General features: G+C 45.5%; 1 protein-coding gene across 1 annotated transcript in view; it reads right to left on the minus strand.

The window, feature by feature from the left end:
* Positions 1–1,634: 1,634 nt before the first annotated feature.
* LOC119445934 (translocation protein SEC62) overlaps positions 1,635–24,135 on the minus strand; it is a 40,453-nt gene continuing 17,952 nt past the window's right edge. The window contains exons 6-8 of the mRNA XM_037710239.2: positions 21,757–21,817; positions 14,321–14,440; positions 1,635–5,298 (exon numbers count right to left, since the gene is read on the minus strand). Of these exons, the coding sequence (XP_037566167.1) occupies positions 4,943–5,298; positions 14,321–14,440; positions 21,757–21,817 (537 nt within the window). The 3' untranslated portion in view covers positions 1,635–4,942. The remainder of the gene's footprint in view (positions 5,299–14,320; positions 14,441–21,756; positions 21,818–24,135) is intronic.

Consider the following 24,135-nt stretch of genomic DNA (forward strand, 5'->3'; position numbering starts at 1 on the left):
GAGCAAGAACGGCGCTAGCGTCCAACCGAAACGAAGAGGCGCAGTCCGCATCGCCATGGTCCTCAGCGGCAATCGTGCGCGGCACGTGATTGACAGCAACGCCGGAGCGCTTGACTTTATTCTTGCGTTTATCGCCGCGCGTAACACCGCGTTGGTGGCATGCCGCGTGCTTTCACAAGTGCGTAGTTGCCATCCATGATCGCGTCGATAACCACCGCAGTTTCGTCGGCAGCGGTTGCGGGAAACAGTGGTTTCGTTTTCACTCGGTGCGCGCGTCGGCTGCGTGCGTTCACAACTGCGTAGTCGCCAACCATGGTAGCGTCAACAGCGACCGTGGTTTCGTCCGCACTTCTTGCAGCGAACGGTAGTTTCGTTTTGACTTGGTGCGTGCGTCGGCCGCCTGCCTTCTGAACCGCAAGGTTGCCATCCATGATCGCGTCGATAGCGGCCGTCGTTTCGTCCGCAGCGGTTGCGGCAAGCAGTTTTGCTTTGACTCAGTGCAAAGCTGTTGAAGTTTACATCGCGATGGACGGACAATTTGTTGGCGAGCAGCTGACTGGCAAAAAAATAATCGGGATGTACGCGCGCGAGGCCTTCGCCGCTGCTAGCGCTAATCAGTCATGAGATGAGAATTCCACCTTCTGCACTGGTCTTGTGCTAAATATAAACAGGATTTGCTAATTCATTCAGTAAATAACTTAACGTAGTTAAGCATTTGTCTATTGTTTTCTTGATACCCTCGATAATTCGACATTTGGTTAATTAGCTAGACATTTTAATTTGGCTAATTCGGGGGGGAGGGGGGTTCCTTGGCGCTTCATGGAGCTTAGCAGGGTTCCCTGGAACGAACATGCTTGTGAACCCCTGCTCTAGAGTATACCAACGTCTTGCGAGCGTATTTTTTTTTTCCTGTTTCAGTTAATACCTCGACCGCAGTTGAAGCACGTATATTAGTTTACAGAGTACCGAAATGCCACTCTGCGTGCCATTGTGTGCAGTAGCGCTATGTCATTCAGTGACAAATATAATTATGACCATGTTCTGTCTATCTTACAATGATGTTAGAACTAGTCATTTGTGTAGTTACTTTCTGCCCTTGTGCAAAAACAGCGACTGACACAACAAATTTCTAAGCATAATCTATAAAATTGGGCAGTGCATGGCGATATTGGAGGTCATTTCTAATGGCCCCATTCTGGTTAAAGGAGCGTCTCTTGATGGCATACCAGCGCTGGTGATCATAGTGTCCCTGTATATGGGTCCTGTAGGGAGCCAAACAGGAACTTTAGCTGCTGCCGTCGATATCTCCACTGTGTTGCTCATCCGTGAACTGCCATATGGTCAGACAAGCTTTGTTTCGCTACTTTCTCTCAATATCTTTGGAAACAGATACATTGTGTCATAATTGGTGCATTTGACGAGGTACCACTGCCAGTTTCGTTATACATTTAAAAAACTTCGAGGATGCTTAAGCTTCGCCTGAGTGGAACACGATAGCATTCAAAGATCCCCGACTGCTTCTCATGCTTCCTGGCAACTGCAGCTTTAGCTGTTAAAGCCGTTGCACTTACATGTTACAGCAAGAAACAGTGAATCTTTCTGTTTCATACAGAAACACTGCCACTCTGAACATGTATATGTACACATTTTATTCAAGTATACATTATGCTCGACACGTCGTTGCTCCTTAATGCCAGTGCTCCGAGGCTTAGAAAGTGACTTGCCATGGTAAATGTGTAAAAGGAATGCCCAGGGAGTGAAATAAAAAGAAAAGACGTTTTGTGCCAATTTCTATTTTTCCAGAGCACACCACCAGCCCACACACATTGCACAAGAGGCTGGCCTCTTTCTCTGGCTTTCTAAACACTTAGTGGCTGAGAAAGAAATGTTAAATACTGGGTGCATCAATTTGTGCTACATATATCACCAGCGTATCGAAGACACCATCAAATTCAAATGAGAATAGATGCTATGGATGCAAAAAAAAAAAAAAAAAGCCCATCATTTAAATGACAAGTCCATTGCATATGAGTGGCAAGAGAATTTTCTCCCAGAAAATAGGCAATGCTATCATAATATTGTTACGTGTAATAATTATGGTTACAAGAGTCAGGCTGCAGCAACTGACTGTGATTACTTAACTTTTTTTGAATTGTGTTAGTGTCCAAGTGTGACAAAACAGAATGATAATGTAACCAAACAAGATTACACTGAGTACATACATATTTTCAGAAACATACTTGTTAAAACATATTATAGCATCCTCTGCACAGAAAATGACTACACCACAATCAATCAAGTCTAAGCTGCACGATACATCCACTGCTGAACACAACAAATAGCCCAATCCTGCCTATAATAGTGCGCACCGTACCTGCTGGAAACCCTTTGTAATGCAACATTAAAAATTTTTAGACGACCTAGAAGAATGCATTTGCTGACGTGCAACAAGGCGACTCAAACAGAAGGATGCAAGAGCCACCAGAAATTGCAAGCTGGCAGTAATGAGGCAGTGAAAGGACTGGCTCCAGTAGTAGCTTGAAACGTACACCATAGGACAAAATGGAAATGCTTATTATTACAAAGCTCTTCTCAATGCTTTTTTATATGGTAATATGAGTAGAGGCAAAAAGAGCAATGACAATTGTATTTCAGTAACCAACGCTGAATAGGTATACAGCCTAGCACCACAGTGGAGAGGGTGTCAATGCTTGCCCACAAAACAGATCACAAGAGAGCTTGTATTAGTTGCAAATATGTACTGTCATTTATGCCTGCAAGCTGCTGGAATTCATGAGGCTAAATTAGTGTGCATCAGCAAAGCAACCTCAAAAAAGAGGGAAGAAAGTAACTTCTGTGCACTGCAAAGGAACAGCAACCACCTGTTTGAGCCAAGGCAGACAATTGCAGACTTGCAGCCAACAGGCAAAGCAGAGAAAGTAATTCTAGCACACGTAATTAAGAAAAAAGCAGTTTCTCCCTCTGTAGCATTTTTTCACAAAAGCACTATTCATTATAAGCAATAGCATTCAAGCTCTATATACTGTCCAAAAGGTCACGTGAGCAACATTGTTAAGGTCCCAGATTAGAAGAGAGAAAAAGAGAAATTACTCTTCAAATTTCATTAGCAACATTTGCATGCATGTAGAAATTTCGAAGATGCGCAGGTAAAAGCAAATCTCCAAGTGCCCCAGTTCTGGTTCAAGTAGCACAGAACTTGAAATGTCTACTTGTGTTCTTTCACTTTTCACCTGAAAGTTCCTACGCGACCCCAGCCGACAGAAGCCGGTGTAAGAACAATGTAAGAGCTGGATGTCACCGCCAGCAACTATACAAGCATAGTGGCAGCCGCAGCAAATGTGCAATGACTTTGAGAGTATGTATTTCTCGACGTGACCCTCTGAAAACAGGCAGAAAATGGAACAGCTGCTCACATTCACAGAAACTATTTCATGTGGTTTCGGATAATAAAAAATGAACCAGGTTACAAGGTACACTTGCGTTTACACGAAGACCCAAAATGAAAAATGAAAAGTGCACAAAAATAAAGCAAATAGAAGCTATAGTCTAGTGATAATAGCTACCTTTTAAATGAGTTTAAGGCCACAAAATATCTAAATGTAAGGAAAATTCCAGTGCTTCAAATGTGCTTTTTTGTTGCCCTGACAGGTAGAAAAGGTTTTGTGACAACTTTGTTCCTAGTGACCAAGCCATGGTCGATTGTCAAACAGGGCAAACATCAGCAACACGAAAAAAGAAAAAAAAAAAAAAAAAAAGCTCAGAATGCTGCTTTGGACAACGGCGCATGATACAAAAAGAAGGGGGAGGGGGGGAAAGGAAACGTACAAAGTGAGAAAGCAAAAAACGGTGTTAAAGCTCATACCAGGGAAGAAAATGGAGACCAGTGCAACCACCACAAAAGCCACCTTTATCGCCACATTTACCATACCGCACATGCCAGCACAAGCGGACCAAAATACAAGTTCTGTACGGCCTTGAAATGTGAGACATGTACTGATTGGACTTTTTTTCTCAGCATTGTGACACCTATGCTATTCAGAGGAAGATTCATTAGCTGCTGTGAAGATATTCACCACAATGCACACAAAAATTAAAAGGGGTGTTTCTTTAAAAAGCTTGCAAGAAATGCCCACAATGGTCAGCCAAAAAGAGATTAACGAAACCAATGCCCAAATGGTGCACTGTTCATTCCTATTGTGCTGCTGCTGCATTCTTATTGTGTTGCTGTCTGTGTGACATGACTCGCACAGACACAAACATGTCACCAGTGGCACTTACATTTGGTAAAAGAGTGTTTATAGCAAACAATTTATGCTAAGGACACACCAAACCAGGTTATCAATGACAAAACTGTGAAACCTTTCATACTAGCACGCTGTTCAACTTAATGATACCAGTACCGTAACTACCGTACCAATAGGGCATAGCTCACGTATGAGACACTTGCTGCCACAAAAGAAAACTTAGCAGCGTGAGTGCAAAACACTAGCAAACCCATGTTCCATAATGACACAATGCCAACCAGAGCAACTCCATTTCATTAGAAACTTCGCTGGTGCCTTCACGACATAACTGACTTCCCCTAAACTGCCTGCAGTTGTAAACAAGAAAAGGAAAAACCAGAACTAGGAAATCTACCTTGTAGAGTTACGATCACAGAGACCTGTAATGCCACAGAAGAACAACTGCTTTCTTTCCTTCCTTCAGCAAATTTCCAGTATCAAAATTGAGACACAAGGTCCAGAAGGACACAAGCATATACGGTACGGTGTGCGTCAGTGCAGCTGAGCGGAGCATTTCATTGTCCGTAGACAATACGAGCCTGCTGTCATGGCGAACTTTTCAAGCTTTTCGTGTCGACGCTGTCCCCCCTTTCGTCCCCATTCCAGCCCACCCAGCCAGCAGGGTGGCTCCCACCACATCAAGACGTCTTCTTCTTGCCGCCTTCATCTTCGACGGGATTGTCGACGAGCTCGAAGCCGTTGCTATCTCCCTGCCCGCCGTTGTGATCCGAGGACCGCTTCTCCTCAGAGTCCTCGCTTGCCGAGTGGTCCCCTTTTCCGGCGCCGCCACCTCCGTCATCGTCGTCCTGTTTCTTCTTCTTGGCTTTGCTATCTTTTGCTTTGCTGTCCTTGCTGCCAGGGCCCCTGTACTCGTACTGGTAGATGGGCCAGAAGGACTCCATGAAGCCCACATCCTCGGTCAGGTTGGGCAGCAGCCAGAAGTGGTGCCGGCCGAGCGTGCATGCCCAGATGATCACAAACAGCACTTGACGGACTGTGAAACAGAGATGGGAGAAGCTGTTAGCTGGGGCGATTTTTACACGTAAATAAAATAATTAAATGTACTTGCATTAAGGGGAGATGTGGCAATTGAAGTGGTTAAATTGATCAAACTTTTCCATTATCCAATTTATTTATTTTTCGCGATCCTCGGACCTTCATTTACATCGTGGTGAAGTATTATAACAAAATACGCAATAGAAATTGAGAATAGAGCACTTTCCTAGAGTGCTGTCATCAAAAATTGCAAAAAAATCGGGCTTTGAGCTACATTTTCTTAGCTTTCATTTTTTCTGCAGTTGCTTTCAGTCATCACAGCGCCATTTCACAACGAATGAAGACAAACTCATTCTGTCGTTTGCACTTAGATCCTGAAACATTGATGAGTGCAACAAAGCTGTCCATTTTTATCTGCACCTCATAAAAAATTTATAACGTCTCTTTTTTTGCAAAGGTCGTTAGTAAGACAATATGCATAGGAAAGTTAGAAAACAACTTGGTGCTCATTTAAGCATTTAAAAAAAATTTACCAATAGCTTTATTTCACAGAATGGGCCTTTGTGAACATGCTGACGTGAAAATCTTGGAGAACTTAAGTGTAATGAATTAATTAAATTGGGGATGACCATTAGAGGCTGTCAAGTGTTGCAACTCGAAAAGTATGATAGATAGCACAAAACTGATTTCAGTTATGATATCAGCATAACAAATCACATCTGCATGCCAAATATCATCAATTTATAACCCATAAATAAATTAATAAAAATTTCATTGCCCCCCCCCCTTAACTCGACCAATCACCTCGAGCCAAGACAACACAGCATTGCATCTAAGGCAAGCAGGCAAAAAAAGGTAGGGGTGTGCAAATACTCGAACATCAAATAGAATAAACAGTGAACGCTCAAATAATTTGATTGTTGAGTCGAATATCTACTATTCGATTGCTCAAACGTTCTGTATATTCGGCATAGAGACCAGTGCAGTGCTGCATTCCCGTACACCGTGGAGCCCCTCATGCTCGATGCCGCGCAAGCGAGTGCCTCACTTTGTTGTTTTTGGGATAAGCGCACCAAAGACGGAGCCGCCCCAGTTCGGGCTGTCACGGACTTTGTCTCTACATCTTCGCATATTGCTAGACGCGCACGTAATCGCTATGCAGCAAAACGTTGTGCAGTAGATGAACCGTTGTATAAATTAACTGCTTCACAACAGCTTCACATGACAGATTCCAATTTGTGTGTTGGAGGATCTGTATAATTTTCTTACAGATAAGCTTATGTGTCCACTCACATCAAGGAAAGAGTGTTGTAGAAAATCAGAAGCTGGCATGCTTACCAGTTGCTGATTTAGTTGAGCCGATGGCCAAAAACATGAGAAAGGAACCACACATACACAGCAGTTTGTTGCAGCTACAGCTAATCCGTACACTGTGCACCAAAAACCACGAGCTCTGCTGCTCATCTTCCTTTCTGTTGTGCTAGCACTACAAATATTTCTTTGCACTGCATTTCACATATGCTTATGAAAAAAAGCGAAACTAACATCTGCCATCGTGGCAAAAAAAAATGCAAGCGTTCATTGTTATTAATTTAAGAGTATTTATCATTTAGCAATCCTAGCCTATTGCCATAAAATAAATTAAGACTTAATTAACGATAATCTGGAGTATGATATGCCAATATCACTATCTGATTATGAAGCATGATACAGTAGTGAGGGAGCCCGCATTAATTTTTACATCCTGGGGTTCTTCAGCATACAGATACGTCTCAGTACACAAGCATGTTTGCATTCCGCCTCCATTGAAACGTGGCAGCCACAGCCAGGAATGAACGTGTGATCTCAAGCTCAGCAGCACAATGCCATACATAAGATTAAAATTGAGAAACTGTCTAAATATCAATGACATCATTAGAGCGAACAGCACTACGGCAAAACCTTGTTAATACGTACCCACTTAAAACGTACGAATGGTTAAGATGTAGTTGTGACTGAACTCCTACACAGTCTCCATACAGCCTATTGCATTGGTACCATACTAATTTTTTGTCACATAGAGACCAATTTCCCCCCCTTAGACTTTTTTTATTTGGCTGGGTTGCCACATGGCATAACGTTGCCTATGCTGTGGTGCAAAAAACTTCCACCTTTTTGAAAAGTGCGATGACTAAACTACAGTAAAAGCTCGTTCAATCGGATTTCTAGGGACCGGAAAAAATGTCCGAATTATCGAATGGTCAAAATAAACACAATAAACGCACGAGTTTTTTCAACATACCTTTACTGCACAAAGTAATCACGGATGCTTGTCTGTTTTCGAGCAGAAATCCGCGTGGACACAATTTTTCTGAGTCCTTCAAGGTGCTCAGCAGCTCGCATGCTGTCTGCAGTGCCAAAACAAAATTCTTCAAGGACGACGAGGGCCTCCGCGGCTTCCTGCACAGTGCGAGGGGGCCTGTGTGGCTGCTCCTCTTGAAGCTCCTCTTCATTCTCGGATTCGTCACCATGTATGACCTCCTTGACGATTTGTTCATCAGTTAGAGAGCCGGCAGTGGTAACGCCATCATCAATGCCGATATAATCGTCGTGTGTCACTGCATCAGGCAGAACACTTCCGAAATCCTGCCCGTCGTCGGCACCGTCGTTTGGCAACACTTCGGCCGCAGCAGCATCGCTGGAGTCGGGCACAACAAAGCCACTGTGCCTGAAACAGTTAGTGATGACGTGCGCAGGCGTATTCTGCCACACATGCGCAAGAATGCTAACTGCGCTCAGGAGACTCACGTCGTATTGTTTGCCGACTTCATGGCACAGGAGCATACTTTCTAACACGCACCGACAGGACTTGGTTTTCACGTATTGGATTATGCCCTGGTCCATGGGTTGAAGCGCCGATGTCGTATTCGGCGGCAAAAAAACAACTTCAATGTTGTTCAGTCCGATGGCAATTTTATGTGCACTGCAGTTGTCCAGCACGATTAGCACTTTGCGGTTCTTGGCAGAGAACTGTCGATCCAACTTTTGGATCCAAGTTGCAAAAATTTCACCTGTCATCCACGCTTTTCGGTTGGCACGGTAATCCATGGGAAGAGTGTTAATGTTCTTGAAGCAGCGTGGCTTTTGCGCCTTTCCAATGACAAGAAGCGGCAAGCGCTCTGTCCTCGTCATGTTGGCGGCTAAAAGTACGGTCACTCGTTCCTTACTTCTTTTTCCGCCGACACAAGGATCCCCTTTCATAGTCACGGTTTTGTCTGGCAAAGCTTTGAAAAACAGTGCCGTCTCATCAGCGTTAAACACGTTATTCGGATCGTAGGCAGCAAGGTGCTCCAGCAGCTGAGCGCTCTTCCAGTTGTTGACCGCGTCTTCGTTCACGGCACCTCTTTCGCCGCAAACGGTCTTGAAGACGAGGCCGTGTCTTTCTCTGAAGCGTGCACACGATCCTTCTGATGCTTGGAAGGAATCGATGTCCATCATCGCTGCAAACTTTTCAGCTTGTGCCATAATCAGCGGTCCACTCAACGGCAGGTTCGCATTACACGCACTAACCACCCACTGAAGAAGGGCTTCTTCCAACTTTGGATGAGCTGCTGTTCGTAGCCGCTTATCGATGCGCCGAATTTCTCACCTTCAAACGCCTGAAGAATTTGCTCTTCATTTTTAACATATGTACTAAGAGTACTTCTTTTAACATCGTACTTCACCATTACTTCTTGTCGAGAGAGCCCGTTTTTCAAGGCACGCAAAATTTCTACTTTGGTGGCCAATTCCTTGGCCTCGTACTTGGGCCGCTTCGCCGGCATTGCCATCAGTGGAGAGTGCGGTCACACAACGCTCAGCAGGAAAGCACCAGCAATGATCAAGCTGAAGGAGCCGTACTGAATCGTTCCTCGATAAAACGGCGTTCAACGATGCAGCACACCAACGTGAACAAAGCAACAAAATGGCACCGACAAAACCAACACGCAAATGAAAAAAAAAAAAAAAAAAACAGAGAAGACGTTCATCCAGCCTTAAGTCAAGCCAAGTCGATAATTGATGCCCATGGCGATGCTCCTTTTCAGCTTCACTGATGTTCCCAGTACTTCTGTTTTTCGTTTTCGAGCCTGGCTACCGGCCCGAAAGTCGCCGAATTATCCGATTTGCGTTCAAATCCGTCCGAAATAACGAGCGCCCAGTCTCGTAGAGTGATGCGTATATTTAAAGGGACCAGATGACGCGTCCGAATTAACGAGATGTCGAATTAATGAGCTTTTACTGTACCAGTGATTCCGACGCAGGTGCAGTGACGCATATACAAGTGAACATTGAAATGTACTAAGGCGCGATGATGGCAGCCTAAGCAAGGAACTACACAGATGCTTGTATATACAAATGCTAGTGCAGTTAGCTGGCAACCATGCATGCATACAGCAAATGTCCCGGCACAAGAACGGCATGAACTTAATACAGTTGACTTCCATTAATTCGATCGTGACGAGACTGACGAAACTGATAGAATTATCCGACAGGTCGAATTACAAGAAGCAGAAAAAAATGTTGCAGAAAATGCCTGCTCAGAAAATGACCGCTCCTCTGGAACATGCAGCAACCTTCCCTGAATGGCTGCTTTCTGCAGCTGCCGGTAGGAGGCCACACAAGTTTACGCTGGCGTTGTCTTGGCAGCAATTTGCATCCCCATAAATGAAGGCCACTTTGCATTTTTTCTTATAAACCAGGCAATTACCTGTGCTAAGTTTTACACTGACAACACAGACTCCAGAATGTGACCTTTGTGCGATATGTGAGCAAGAACACGTAGCAGTAAGCACAAAATCTTAAGCGCAATATGCGAAATATGCACGTCCGTGTACGTATAGGTCTCCCACTTCCAAACAATTACATTTCAACCTGGATGTAACGAACCGCTATGTAACGAATTCCTGGATTTTACTAATTTATTTCATTCCCCCATGCTACCCCCATAGAAGGCCATGGAATTGTGACCTCCGTGTAATGAATGCACTGTGGCGATTGATGTTGATGTAACAAATTTAAAGCCCCAATCATTTGTTATATTGCGCTGCAGCTTCACTAAAATATGGATGAACAATGCGCAAGTTTTGTATTTAATAAATAAAGCAAGTGATCGGCTGCGAAAGAAACCCATGTGATTGCAGCAAGCGCAGTGTGCCGCGATGATGAGAGTGTCCTGAGAAAAGCATTGAGGTTGATATACAACAAACACATCAAGAGATTCCCCAAGAAATTACTACACCAAGTCGAAATTCTTACCCTGCAGAATAGAGCCAAGCTAGCATGCCTCGAAATTCTGTACCAACTTTTATCTAATCAATTAAGCATTAACACTTCAGAATACTTAGATATATCCAAAACTAGACTAACATGTCATAAGCATTTTCTAACTTTAATGGGATTACCATGCCACACGAACTGTTTTTAATTGTAATTTTTTCCACAGACAATCCGCGAGTGGAATAATTTGATTGAAAATGTTACTTGTAGTACATTAGAATGTCTTATATTGCTTCTTGAGCGTGAGTTGGGTACATCACAATTGTAAATAGCAAGTGTTATGTTTCTTCTCATTACACTTTTCTTTCACCAAACTCTTCTTTAATTTTCCCACTGATATTGTGTCTAAGGCTGTATTGAACGAAGAATACTTCACCCTATTTAGACAAGGCTTGTTACTCGAGTTTTCGAGTATAAGCTACAAATACAGTAGGCTTCTGTTAATTCGACCCTGACGGGACCGATAGAACTGGTCGAATTATCTAGAGGGTCGAATGAAAAAAAAAAAAAAGAAAAGAAAAAACGCCGAAACATGCCGTTGATTCACTTGCCAGTATTTGCCTTTAATGTTGGCTTTACCAATACAGCCGTGTTATGCAGTGAAGCATACCATGCAGGGGAAGGTGCCACTGTTGCGGGACATAGCACGTGTTCCTTAATTTACATGCGCACATGTGCCGTCCCAGGTAACAGTGCAAGCACCGAGGCACCTAATAAGTTTACTGGCAGGCCTTCGGAGTTTTAGACAGAGCCCCGCTCTTTTGTTGGCCCTAAACGTCCCCTCGACATTCACTTTTTCATCTTACCACGTTCCCTTTCACTAGCTCTCCCAAAACACATATGACTTTTCTCTGTTCCTCAGTGCATGGCGCATGCACGCATGTATAATTAAGGAATGCATACTAGGCCTCGTTAGCGGCCTCATATAGGAGTTGCACATGGTAGGAAAAACAAGGGCTCAAATCGTCACAGAAATGTCAGAAACAGCTCTGAATGGCTGCCAGTATGCTTATTTAGATTCTATGTGCACATACTGCGACCGGAGACAGCATATGCACGAGTGCATAAGGAATGCGTACTGTGTCCCGTGATAGTGGCCCCTCTCCATTCTTGGTATGCTGCACCACATAAGATGGCTCTACTGCGGCGAAGCTGACCAGTAAAGTTCGAGCTCTCTGGCGAAAGCCAATTTTGAGATCGAAATAACGAAGTTTGGGCCCACAAAAATGTATGGGCACCCGCTGGAACCTTCGATCAGTATCGAATTAACCGGAGTCGAGTTAACAAAGGTGGGGTGGGGTGATGAAGTTAGGAAATTTTCAGGCGCAAGTTGGAATCAGCTAGCGCATGACTTGGAGATCGCAGGGAGAGGCCTTCGTCCTGCAGTGGACATAAATACAGTAGAACACCGCTGATACGTTTTTCACAAGACAGTAATAAAAATTTAAAAAACGTAAGAGCCGGGAAATGCAAGAGCCAAGTAACAGGAAAAATTGAGAAATGAGAGTAGTGTTGAACTGCACACAATTTTACTTTAATTTTTACGTGTAAAAAAAGTCGTAGTTCACCCGAAAGCCGAAGAATCGATTGCGATAGCAAATTGACAGCTATACAAAGTAAGGATGGTAGTTTTATAGTCCATATAAACTTGTAAACATTCGCTTCTTAACTATATTAACAAGCGTGGTGTCAGCGCGCACAGGCAAACATGAACACATCACACTCGATGAGCGCAGACACACACTGTCAAACGCTGGCGTGAGGAAGCGCCGCAGCAGCAGCGAGCGATGTGACCTTCACTCTGTTGTCTATCACTTCAATGTAAACTAAGCGCCGAGAACACACAGCACGCACAAAGCTACGAGCCACCAATGCACCTACACTGCCTAGACTCTGCCCCCAATGCAGATCACTTTCAAGATACGGAACGCGCGCCGCCGTGCAGGATGCAGTTGATGCCAGAGTACAACGCCATCCCCTATTCCTTGCTTCCTCGCCGGTGCCTCGAGCGTGACCGGAGGAAGGTGCGCTTCCTCCCGGCTTTTCTTGCGCACACAAGATTTAGCCGCGGTCTTCGGCTCCCCTCGCACGCTTTCACTTGCACATTTGGTATGTGGCGCGCGGCGACAGCATTATCGCCCTTGGACTTTATATGGAACATCTATGCACCAAAAACAATTTTAGGGCCACAATGAGTCATAGATACCGTCTTTAAATAGCAAACACGGATCTGGAAGGTCATGCTTTTGCTGGCGGAAACCGAAAATATGTCATAGGTGTCGCCCCCGGCACTTTGGGCGGCAAATCCCATCGTCAAGCCACCAAGTCAAGCGACACGAAAAGTCAAGATGGATGCTCTGGCCGGTGGCAGTTCGCAATGCATGATGCGGGAACGGTCCCACAGTTGCGATGCAACAGCGGGGTTACCAATGCATTTGGTCCTATGGCAGCTATGCCGGAACCGGCTGAAAACGACGTAACAGCCGGGAAAAAGCAGCACCCGGGAATGTAACAGCAGGTTATACTGTATATAGGATGATGATGATGAGTTAACAAGTCTACTGCGTAGCAGTACCAACGAGGCAACGCAGTGAGAGATGAGACAGAGCTACTGCTGATACCGTGTGCATTTCCCTACGATCATGCCAAAAGCGCGCAGTGCCCTTGACTACAGCCAGCGCCTCCGACGGTGGCTCGGCAAGTTTCTATCTTGGAAGAAGAGTTGGGTTCACTCGTCAAGGAGCGTCAGAAGTTGCTGCTTCTTTTCGCCTCGCAATGGTTTACAAGATCGTGTTGTGGATCTGTTTACTTGCATTTACGCAATTGTATCACGTGAACTTCACGTCACGGGTCCAAGGTTTCGAAATGCTGCTTGACGCCGCCCGTCTTTTATATGTCACAGCTGTGCAAAAGTGCCTGAATTATTTTTCTTTGCTCATAACCATCAAACAGTGTCAAATCAGTTTGCGCCATCGTGGGTTGCGATGATACGAGAGAAGTGCCAAGTAATGCAGCGAAGAAACCTGCAATTATTCCTTCATCAAAGTGTAGTAAACTTGCGTTCCAAGTTACCAAGGAACAGCAATTTTCAGCATGTATGAACCATACTTTTGTATGCCTGTAGCGATAGCATGACAGTGGTCGAAATACACACTGACCAGGTTACATGCAAGCAAGCGCATGTGCCTGCTGCAACCATTGTCAAGCTTTTTTGGCAATCTTGTTGAATAAAGACACTTATGTTCTGTCAAATATGCTATTTTTGGACCCCCAATTACTAGCGACTGTTATTGGCCAGCGACTGCATGTGCAAAGTGTGTAATCAAACCATGACAGAAAATGAGCTAGTGTGTAGGCTTCTATCATTACCAATAGGTGGTCATGCCATTGATACTCTTGTTTCGTAGCCTTTGATTTTATTTATTTATTTAGAGCAGGTAAATATTTCATTTGTCCGAGTATTGGGTATTTTTCATGTTTGCTACAGGTGACATGACTGATTTTTTCTCCCACACATCAAATATATTTTCAACCAGTGTGGAGTACATGCAAAAGAATTCACCAAAAAATAAATTGCTGACGTTGTTGTGCTGTACGCTTTCAATGATGCTGAAGTCATCAGGAAAGTGCTAAAAATAAATTTTCAACAGATAGAAAACATCTTCTGGCTGAGAAACATATATAGGAGGCCACTGTAAGGCACTGCAGAGAACACACACACTTACAGAAAGCAAGGGAGATGATGATGCCTAAAAGGAATGCAGTGGCTATGCTCAGGTAGTAGACGTAGTCCCGCACTGTTCGTGGCCACAGGGGGAACAGACACACAGCCACAGCTCCCACCACTGCAGAAAAAGAGAACACATTAACAAAGTGAAAGATCCTTTAGAATGGAGGATTAACAAAAAGGCCATAGAAAATTATTCTTCAGCTGAACCTCAGTACTACCATTAAAGGCCAACTAAAATGAAATTTTCGACAGCATAAAAAGCTTAGTTTTAGATAGAGTAGGTACAAAGCAGCCCCTACGATCTGATACAGAAATAGGTATGCCATAAAAAGTTTACAAAGAAAAACGTTTTTGACAGCGAAACTCAGAAAAATGCTACCATTATTACTCGCCAGAAATGACGCAGAACCTGGAATGCCGAGAAGCAGTGCAGCGCCCGAGCATGACCTCCGAGATAGGGCGGCACCAGTGGTGAGCTGAACATCTCGGAGGCCATGTTCTGCTAAGCACCAGGTGCCCGTGTCATCTGCTAAGGTACTGTCTAAAAGCTGTTAAAGAAACTTTTGACAATTACCAGCCTTGCAGAATTGTCAAGACTGCTTTGATTACATGTATGTTAAAAATGTAAATAACTTTTAAATATTAAAACTGAAATTTCGTTGCAGTTGGCCCTTAACAAATATAGCTTTTGCAACAAATTTCTTCACTGGGCTTGAGGACACACCATCGCGCCGTCTCTTGGAAGCACAGCCACTGTGCCAGAAGTACAATTTGCAGTTGATCACAGTAAGCGGGATGCCAGGTTTGAAAAATGTGCAGTAAATTTGGACCTAGAAAGTCATGCAAATCCAGACACTCTCGTTTTAAGCAGAAATTTTTGATGTGGGCAATGGCGACACATTATTGTGGAGGCTGGTAGATGAATAAAGTGCAGACTAGATTTAACTCAAACAGACAGAATGCACTGACAATGCCGATTAAAACACTCACAAAAGGTCCATAGGCAAAACACAGGGCGCAATGTAATCGGCCAGTGTCACACGTACAATGATTTTAGCAGACATACCTAACCTAACCTATAAGTGTGAACCAGCATGAATCTTCAGAGCTTTAACATTGCCAAATATGTTTACTATGGTGCCAACTTTCTGTTTACAATGATTCCTAGTAGTTATCTATGTTGGGTGAAATTGTAGGCATTTTTGCATTGGCTTGACAGAAAAAACTGAATAGCAATCACAGTGTCATTAAGCTGAGACAGTGTTTGCGGAGAGCAGTAGTTTCCTTTTGATTCAGTACAAAGCGTGTGATGAGCTCTTTCCTGTCCTGTGGTTACTTCGTATCATTTCTCATCCTTATGCACCATAACAAGACGGGATAACACAGTGGCAGCCACCAGCACACATGGTGAAAAGCACTGAGTTATACAGTAGCCGACCGATTTTCCAGACTTCGCGGGGACTGAAAAATAGTCCGAAAAATCGAGCAGTCCGAAATACCGAACAGTCCGAACAAATCGCCCCCCTCCCCCCCCCCCCCAAAGGGGAAAAAAATCATGAGGCTGGCTTAAGAAAAATGTCGCAGTTTCGCCCAAAAGGCGGAGCATCGATTGCGATATCAAATTAATAGACAGCGATATGAAGTAAGGATGTTAGTTTTATCGGCCGTATAAAGTTGTAAATATGCGCTTACAAACTAATTAAGCACAGTGTCACGCGCGCACGGGTTACATGAACACATCTCTCTCGATGACCGTGGGCAAATTGACCTTCGCGCTGTCTATTCTCTCGCTTCAACGCGAACGTCGAAAAAAAAACGAAAAAAACATCGCATACAAAGCTACTGGCACTCGGCGCACGCCCTTTGTACCCATCGCAGATCGCTTTCAAGACGAGTCCCCCGCGGGCGCACACTTCGGCCACATAGCAGATCGCTTTCAAGATACGGTGCCTGCGCGGCAGCTCCGTCGGCAGCAGCCGCAAGAGCTGAACGCAACTCCTCATCGTCTCCGTCGCCGCCTTCTCCCCGTGCCCCGCGAGCGAACGAAATCCGCGCGCTTCCAGCCGCCTTCCTCTCTCGCTTGCGCGAGATTAAATTGCGGTTGCCGGCTGACCCTCGCAAGCTTTCACCCGCACACAGCGTACGACGCAACCGAAACTTGAAAAAAAAAAAGCAAGTGCCGCTTTTTGCAACGTTTTGTCGGCCAAGGAAGAGCGGGCATGGCCTCGGAGACCAGAGGATAGCGTGTGTGTACTAATCTTGAAGGCTATACAAGGGGGCACTGGAAGCCAAGCCCGGCCAAGCCAGCGGAAAATCAAACATGGCGGCCCTTAAGATCGGGTAGCGTGGCTCGGAGCAAGCGATTTAATCCGGAAAATCGAACATTGGCACCTACATTCGTCCAAAAATCGGTCGCGAAAATGCATTAGCTCTATGGGAATCCTGACGGTACATCTATGAAGTCCGGAATATCCAACAAGTCTGAATTTTTGGAGTCCGAAAAATCCGTCGGCTACAGTATATAAAACACAGGCTAGAGTCATAGAACTTCATTCAGACGTTTTGGGGGGAAAACGAAAGACCAACCGGGACGTAGCAACCAGGAGAATGTATGATCAAAAGTCAGTAAAAACCTCGGCAAACTGAACTGTAGTTGACATCTACACAATGCGAGGCACTGCACAAATTGTTGCAGCACGAGATGCCGGCACACACCTATCTGGTGGAGCCAGAGTTTCTCAAGACGCGCATTGCCGTTTTTGCGGCTTCGGCAAGCTTACAGTCGTGCACCTCGAATTCGGCCTGGGTCAAAAGCATCTTCGGGCAGAGCATTCTGGCGGGAAGTTTTGACCTGCCTGAGGATCAAATCGTTCAGGCACAAGACACTGATGCACGTCAAGCTCATGGGGCCCGAGCGACTTGAGACATGCATTGTCATTTTAAAACGGCGATGAGAAACCGAAACAAGATCAAGCTGGTAGACAATGCTGTACAGTGCAGTCCAGTTACAATGATACCACATATAACGATATATCGGTTATAACGATGAGTCGACTTTAGAGTGTCAACTTACACATTAGGGCTATGAGAAAAAAAACCTATATAACAATATGTTATTCACCACATATTGGATATAACTATCAATATTTTGCTTCTGGGAGGTGTTTTTCATGCAGAATAATCGCGAAATTTGAGTTCCTAAGTTGCCCTTAACCGAGACCGAGCGAAAAGTTGCCTTCGCGAGTTCGTATCTACCGCCATTACCGCATAGCGCATCCCGCCCGCGCGTCTGTGCGCGCCGATTGCAAAAGCTACGGAGACCATCGCAAGTTGGCACAGCGTGCACAAGATGGCGCGAGCTGCTTCGCGTCTGCAGTCGCCGGCAGTCATGCGAGCGTCCATAGAAGAGAAAAGAGGAAGAAAGCGAAGCGAGCGGCGCCTGTGCTCTCCCTAACCCCCTGTCTCTCAGCGAGCGCGGAAATGCGCCGTGGGAGCAGCGGGAGGTGCGCCAACAAAGCGCAAAGCTGTGTCGCTTGAGACGAAACTGCAAATTTTGCAAGACTCGGAAGTACGAGCTTCCGCAGTCGATGATATCGACGATAATGAAAACCGGGAGCCCCACGATCGTGAAGGCTAGAAGCAGTGGCTATGCCGATCAACACAGAAGGCGGACTTTGTGTGCCAGGACGAAACCCCCATGGGTGAAACTAACACAGTGGAAGCCACTGACATTACCGAACTCTGCGAGCACGTCACTACTGACGATGAAATAGGTGGTGCTTCGATGGAGGAATTTTTGAGTGCAGATAGTGCTGCCTTGTTCGGCAAAGAGATCTCTGATGGGGCAATCGTTGTCGCGACAGATGGTGCGGCGCTGTGCGACGTAGGCGAGCACAGCAGCGGCAGTGACGACGAGATTGACAATGGCCCGTCTTTGACACCGACCCCGATGTTCAACCAAAGTGCAATGTCGTCGATCGAGCCGCTCATTGATTTCATGCATGCTAAATTATAGCCGCCAGTGTTCGCGCAGCAGCTGGACGTGATGCACACCGCGGTTGTGAACCCGAAACTTCCGCGAAAGCAAGTGCAAATTTCTATTTCAGCGCGCCTAACGATTGAAACCCCATTCAAGAGGTATAAATAAACGTTTTATTTTTCACAGCCTACTTCCTACAACAACAATTTTTTATCGCAGGTGGCAAATTTGGTTTCGGGACTACAAAGGTATACTCACGGCAGCGCCCCCTTTTTTTTCGGCAGTCCAAATATAGCGATGATTGGTTATAACGATCGGATTTTTCGTTCTTGATGTCGTTATAAGTGGACTGCACTGTAATATGATGCCATGCTGCCGCTAGAGTGAAAAATGACGCTCACTTCACGCAGCCTGCAGCAAGGCTGTGGGTTTGGGTTATTGCCTATTGAAAGCGTACAGTGGGCTTCATATGCCACACACACTGTGAAACAGATATATGAAGATGGTTATCACAATGGGTTGGGTTGGCAGTGACAGCTGTGAACGGCAACTTGCCATGTCTCAAGAGGGGGTTTGCAAGTACCGGAATAGAAAACTGAGTGCGTGGCAACATTTTCATGGTAGGCGCTCCTGTGGGGCCTACCTCTCTTGATCACATGTGTGCCTCGCACATTTTGTTGTTTACATGGGATCTAGAGGCTGGAAAACTTTTCATAAAATCAAAATTTAGCGATATACTAAATGATGGTGCTGAAAGATTGTGTTTTCCGGGAACGTACTAACTGGTAAAAAATAAGTGTACAGTCGCCGACCGATTTTTCCGACTACAGTGGAATCTCGAAGATACGATCACGGCTAATACTGAATTTCTGGATGATACGAATTTTTCTGTGGTCCCGGCCGAGCCCCATTACTTTGCAACGTGCTAGAGAACGGTTGTTACGAATCGATTTTCGACCCACCTCGGTTGATACGAATAAACGCCGCCCCACCAACGGTCGCGAAAGAGAACAGCGCACAGTCACGCGCTTTCTCCCTTTCTCTTTTGGTGCGGAGGCGCGTACGCGGCGCCGGACAGTGCGGAGGCCGCGATTGGGCACGAAGAGTGAAGAAATGGCGCTTTTGTTGCTTTTGTGCTTTTCCCCACGCAGGCGTGGGGAAGCGCAGCCACCACAGCGAGCGAAGGTTCGTGCGGTCTATCGCTTCAACGGAAACTAAGCAGCGTAAGCACAGCGCATACAAAGATCAGAGCCGTGTGGAGATGGCTTTCAAGATACGGTGCGCGCGACAACACCGACAGCCGGCACAGGCGCAATGTACAAGAACGCATTTGTTGGTAGAGTAGAATCCGCCCCCCCCCCCCCCTCCCTCCCGCTTTGCTCCTTTCGTGTGGGAGATTGCGTCGCCAGTTACCCTTGCGCCCGGTTGCAAGATACGCATTTGGTGCCGCAGCCCAGCGTCGCCCCCCCTCCCTCCTTCCCATACCCCACGGCCTTTCGCGCGACAAAAGTCGCGTTTGCTTTCTGCTGCGTGTTCGCTCTCCGTGAAGGCGCGCGTCCCCGCGCGCTTTCACTCGCACATACGTATGGCGCACGGCGACGATTTTATCGCCCTTGGACTCATGCTCCACAACTCATGCTCCTCCTCCGCGTCGCCCTCGATGATCTCCTCTCCCATCGCTGGGCGCACCTCGTTGAGAAGCGTGCTCGCTATCGCCCTTGTCGGCAAGATTTTCCCGCGGAAGCCGCATTATAACTGGTATTTCGTCTCGCGCGGCTGCACTGTAAGCGGTATGCGTATACATGGAGTTCTATGGGAGGGTAAATGGGAGTCGGAAAAGGCCGCGTTGTAGCCAGTTCTGCACTATAAACGGTTATGTTATAAGTGGTCTATACTGTAAATGCCTTTTACGTATGTGTGCCTGAGTGAATTCACCTCTGACTCTTTAATTTAGCTAGTTTTAATTGTGTTTTGATGCTACGAATTTCGGCTAATACGAATATTTTTCGTGACCCCGTGAGATTCGTGTCATCGAGATTCCACTGTATTCCGGACTTCATAAATGCACCGTCAGGGTTCTCATAGAGCTAATGCATTTTCGCGACAGATTTTTCGGACAAATTTAGGCTCCTAAGTTGGATTTTCCGGAATAAATCGCTCGTTCCGCGCCACGCTACCTGTTCTTGAAGGCCGCCATGCTGGATTTTCTGCTGGCTTGCCCAGGTTTGGCTTCCAGTGGCCTGTTGTATAGTCTCCAAGATTGGGAGACACACGAGTGTGCGTCATCTTCCGGTCTCGGAGGCCATACCCACTCTTCCTTAGCTGACAAAACGCTTTAGGGGATGGCACTTTTTTTCTTTTATTCGGTCAGCACTATCGTCAGAATCACTTTGCGAAATCTGTTTTTTATTATTATTTTTTTGTAAAAGTTCGGTTGCTATTTTGCACATGGTGTATGCACCTCGGAGACGTGTGCGGCTTCACATTTGTGTGATCCGCTTCACCTCCTGTGCCTTCGCGAGAGCCAAGTTGTGTGAAGCGTAGCCTCCGCTATCTGCTCCGGCAGCGCACCGTTGCTGAGCCGTTACAGAGTTAGCAAGATTACACTATCTGCCATTTTGTCCTAGCACATGCATCTCCTCCTCGCCTACCTCCATACACAGGCCACATTTCATATCCTGGAGGTAGCCTCTCCGTGGCAAGTGCAAAAGTGGAACCAAGACGGTTAGTGCTTTGGTGCGCATTGGGTTGCGGCACATGTAGTGTTGGCGGTTCCGTAATCTCAATTTTCCGAGACACTGGTGCGAAGCGTTCACTCACGGTGACAGCGAGTTCGTGGTCGTCGAGTGAGATCTGTGAATGTTTGTCTGAGCACGCTTGACACCGATAAAACAATGAACCTTAATTCGTGCAGTTGTCTCTTTGCTATCGCCATCAATGCTCCGCTCAGCTAGTGCACTTGTAACTTTTTTTTTTGTTGGCTCAAGATGAATAGCCGCACCATTTCGCACTTTTATTTTTAATCTGTGGGCACAAGCTGCAGGCACTAAGCGCGGTCAGCCGTGGCATCCAAGATTTACGGCACCGTGTGACACAACACACGCAAATTTCGGACGCCTTGAGCCATGCCAATGCTGCACTGCTCTCGGCGCGATCTACACCGCATGTGCTGGAGCTCATAACTGCGCTATTATGGCCCGACCTTCTTGCGATTTGTTTATAAGCGCTTACTAACTAGATACTACCCACTGGGAATACTTTGGGAAATTGTGAATTTGTGTTTTCACTGCTGAAACTATAAAAGCTCGAATTATTGACAGTCACAATTTAAAAAATTTTCCGTTGCAAGTACAACTTCCTTATATCGAGGTTTGACTGTATGACCCCAGAACATGTCAGAAAATGGCCCCTAAACAAACAATGCTAGCAAAACAGCAAAGCACATGACTCACCCAGTAATGTCCCAATAATCCATGTTCTCAGTGGCACTGGATCATATATCCACACGTACGGCTGGCACAAAGAATTGGTAGAGAAGAAAAAGAAAATGAATTGCAGCAAGACGGCAAGCCACAAGTCGCGCTGGTGGCAATTTTGAAAGCACACTTTGCTCATCACAGTTCTTGCTAACGAAAGAAATCGACACCTTCGCACTTTATACAAATAAGCTATTTATACTGACAAAGCATCTCTAAGAAATCTGATGGAATACACACGTTACAGCATAACATGGAAACAGCTGTCACCAGGCTGCTTGACTTCTGCTTCCAGTACCCATTAAACAGAATCTAAATATCGGGATTAATGTCCCAAGACAACACCGGAGCTATAAGAGACACTATAGTGGGGGATCTACAGGTTAAGTTAGACCACATGGGGCCATTTAAAGCAAACATCAATTTAAGTACATGAGCGTTTAAGCATTCTGAACCTATTGGAATGCTGCTGCTACATTGGATTGGACCTCGGGTATTGAACCTGCAACCTGGTACTCAAAAACAGAATGCCATAGCCATTATGTAACGATGGCAGATGTCTGATACATATTGAGATATGAAAACTGTTGAGTAGACGAGCATTCATCTACAATGACTCTGTTGCAGAAGAGTCGATTTGCCAAAAGCCAGGAATAGAATCTGCAATGCTGATGCTGCACATGCCACAATGAGAAATGAAGGCCTTCATTCTGCAGTTATGAGCCCGAAACACAGCAAGAAGTAATACAACATTTACAGTGCACGAACTAAAACATGAAATTGCCAGCCAAATGGCAGCACAACAAATAAAAACAATAGATGAAAGTGGTAACTGCATAGCTGCTAAAAGCGAAAAAAATTCTACAGCAAACAGCTGTTAAAATGCTGCTTTCTGAGACAAGGCTGTTCAGTCTGGTTCCATCCACAAGAAACCCTTCTCACCATCTACACTCCTGTCTGCTGCACTGCTTGCGAGGTGAGACGATTACCATCATCATATGAGGACGACAATAGAACAAAATATGAAAATTCACACACACAAAAAGAATAATATGCAACTGATCTCGAGCATTTCCTCTATAACAATGGCATTTACTCAATAATGTTTGCTTTTCTTTGAATAGATTTCTTGTAGGGTAACAGCTTCATAAAACAAGTTAACAGCCTGAAACACAAAGCTTCATTTGAGCAAGAAGCACAATGGTAGTTCAACTCCATATGCATATTACAAAGAAAACAAAATCTACTTAAATTTACAAAATCTGATTGACTGAGTGATTGAATACATTTAATGTCCAAAAGCAACATCGAGGCTATGAAGGACGCTGTAGCGGAGGGTTCCAGAATAATTTTGGCCATCTGAGGTTCCTTAGAGGGGCCCGAAACACTTTTCTAACTAATCGCAGAATGACCTCACTATGAAAGACGTCGCCTCATGAATCTCGTGCCGCAAAATTTTTTTGTAATCCTTCAACTATAAAGTATAAGTGGAGTTAGACGTAGTTATCGCACCAATAATTGGCTTTCTGTCTCCTTTCGTCTCCACTAGTGCACTGAAAGCTACACAGGATGTGGCAAGGGGGCAAAGCTCCGCCCAAAAGCTGAGCCTCTTGCTCTGCATTAGGGCTCGTCACCCCATGGCAGCAGACGCTGCTAAGCACAACTGTGTGTAGACTAGCAATGCTAAGATGAAATGTTTTTTCTGTGTTTTTGAGATCGCAGATACTCAACATTAGCCATAATAGTACTGCTGAGAATGTTCTCGCAATCACAAAATCAGCCATTAGCTATTGGTGGGCTTCGCTGCTTGACAAGAAGCCCACGGCAAGCATAGGCAAAAGCAGGCGATCTTTTACGGTTTTTGACATGACATTGTAAATTTCCTGCTGCATGCAGTGCAATAATATTTGGCGCACAGGAGCCTCTTCTACAGATCGGCAACATTTTCTTACTATATGTGGTCGTAGTCACTGAAAGATCAAAGTGGTCGCCTCGCCCGATGGGCATTATGCCTCCAAGAATACAACATCCGCGTTGTGTATCGCTCTGGTCGGAAACATTTGGACGCAGAGGCCCTCTCCCGTTTGCCCCTGCCTCCCGACCCTGTCTGCTTCACAAATACTACCTGCAATACCACTGCTCTCGCCATCTCTGACATGCCATCTGAACAGCGCAACAACCCGTGGATTGATTCCATTCTAGACTTTCTTTCTGGTCGGAATCCTGCTCCCACTTCTCGGACGTTGTGTTGGCAAGCTGAGCCCTTCACCACTCGGGAAGACGTGCTGTACCTCTGGAATTACACTCCCGGTAGCCATAAGTGGCTCCTCGTCATTCCCCACCACATGCTCCGAA

This window comes from Dermacentor silvarum, chromosome 3 (assembly GCF_013339745.2).
Source record: "Dermacentor silvarum isolate Dsil-2018 chromosome 3, BIME_Dsil_1.4, whole genome shotgun sequence".
NCBI classification, from domain to species: Eukaryota; Metazoa; Arthropoda; class Arachnida; order Ixodida; family Ixodidae; genus Dermacentor; species Dermacentor silvarum.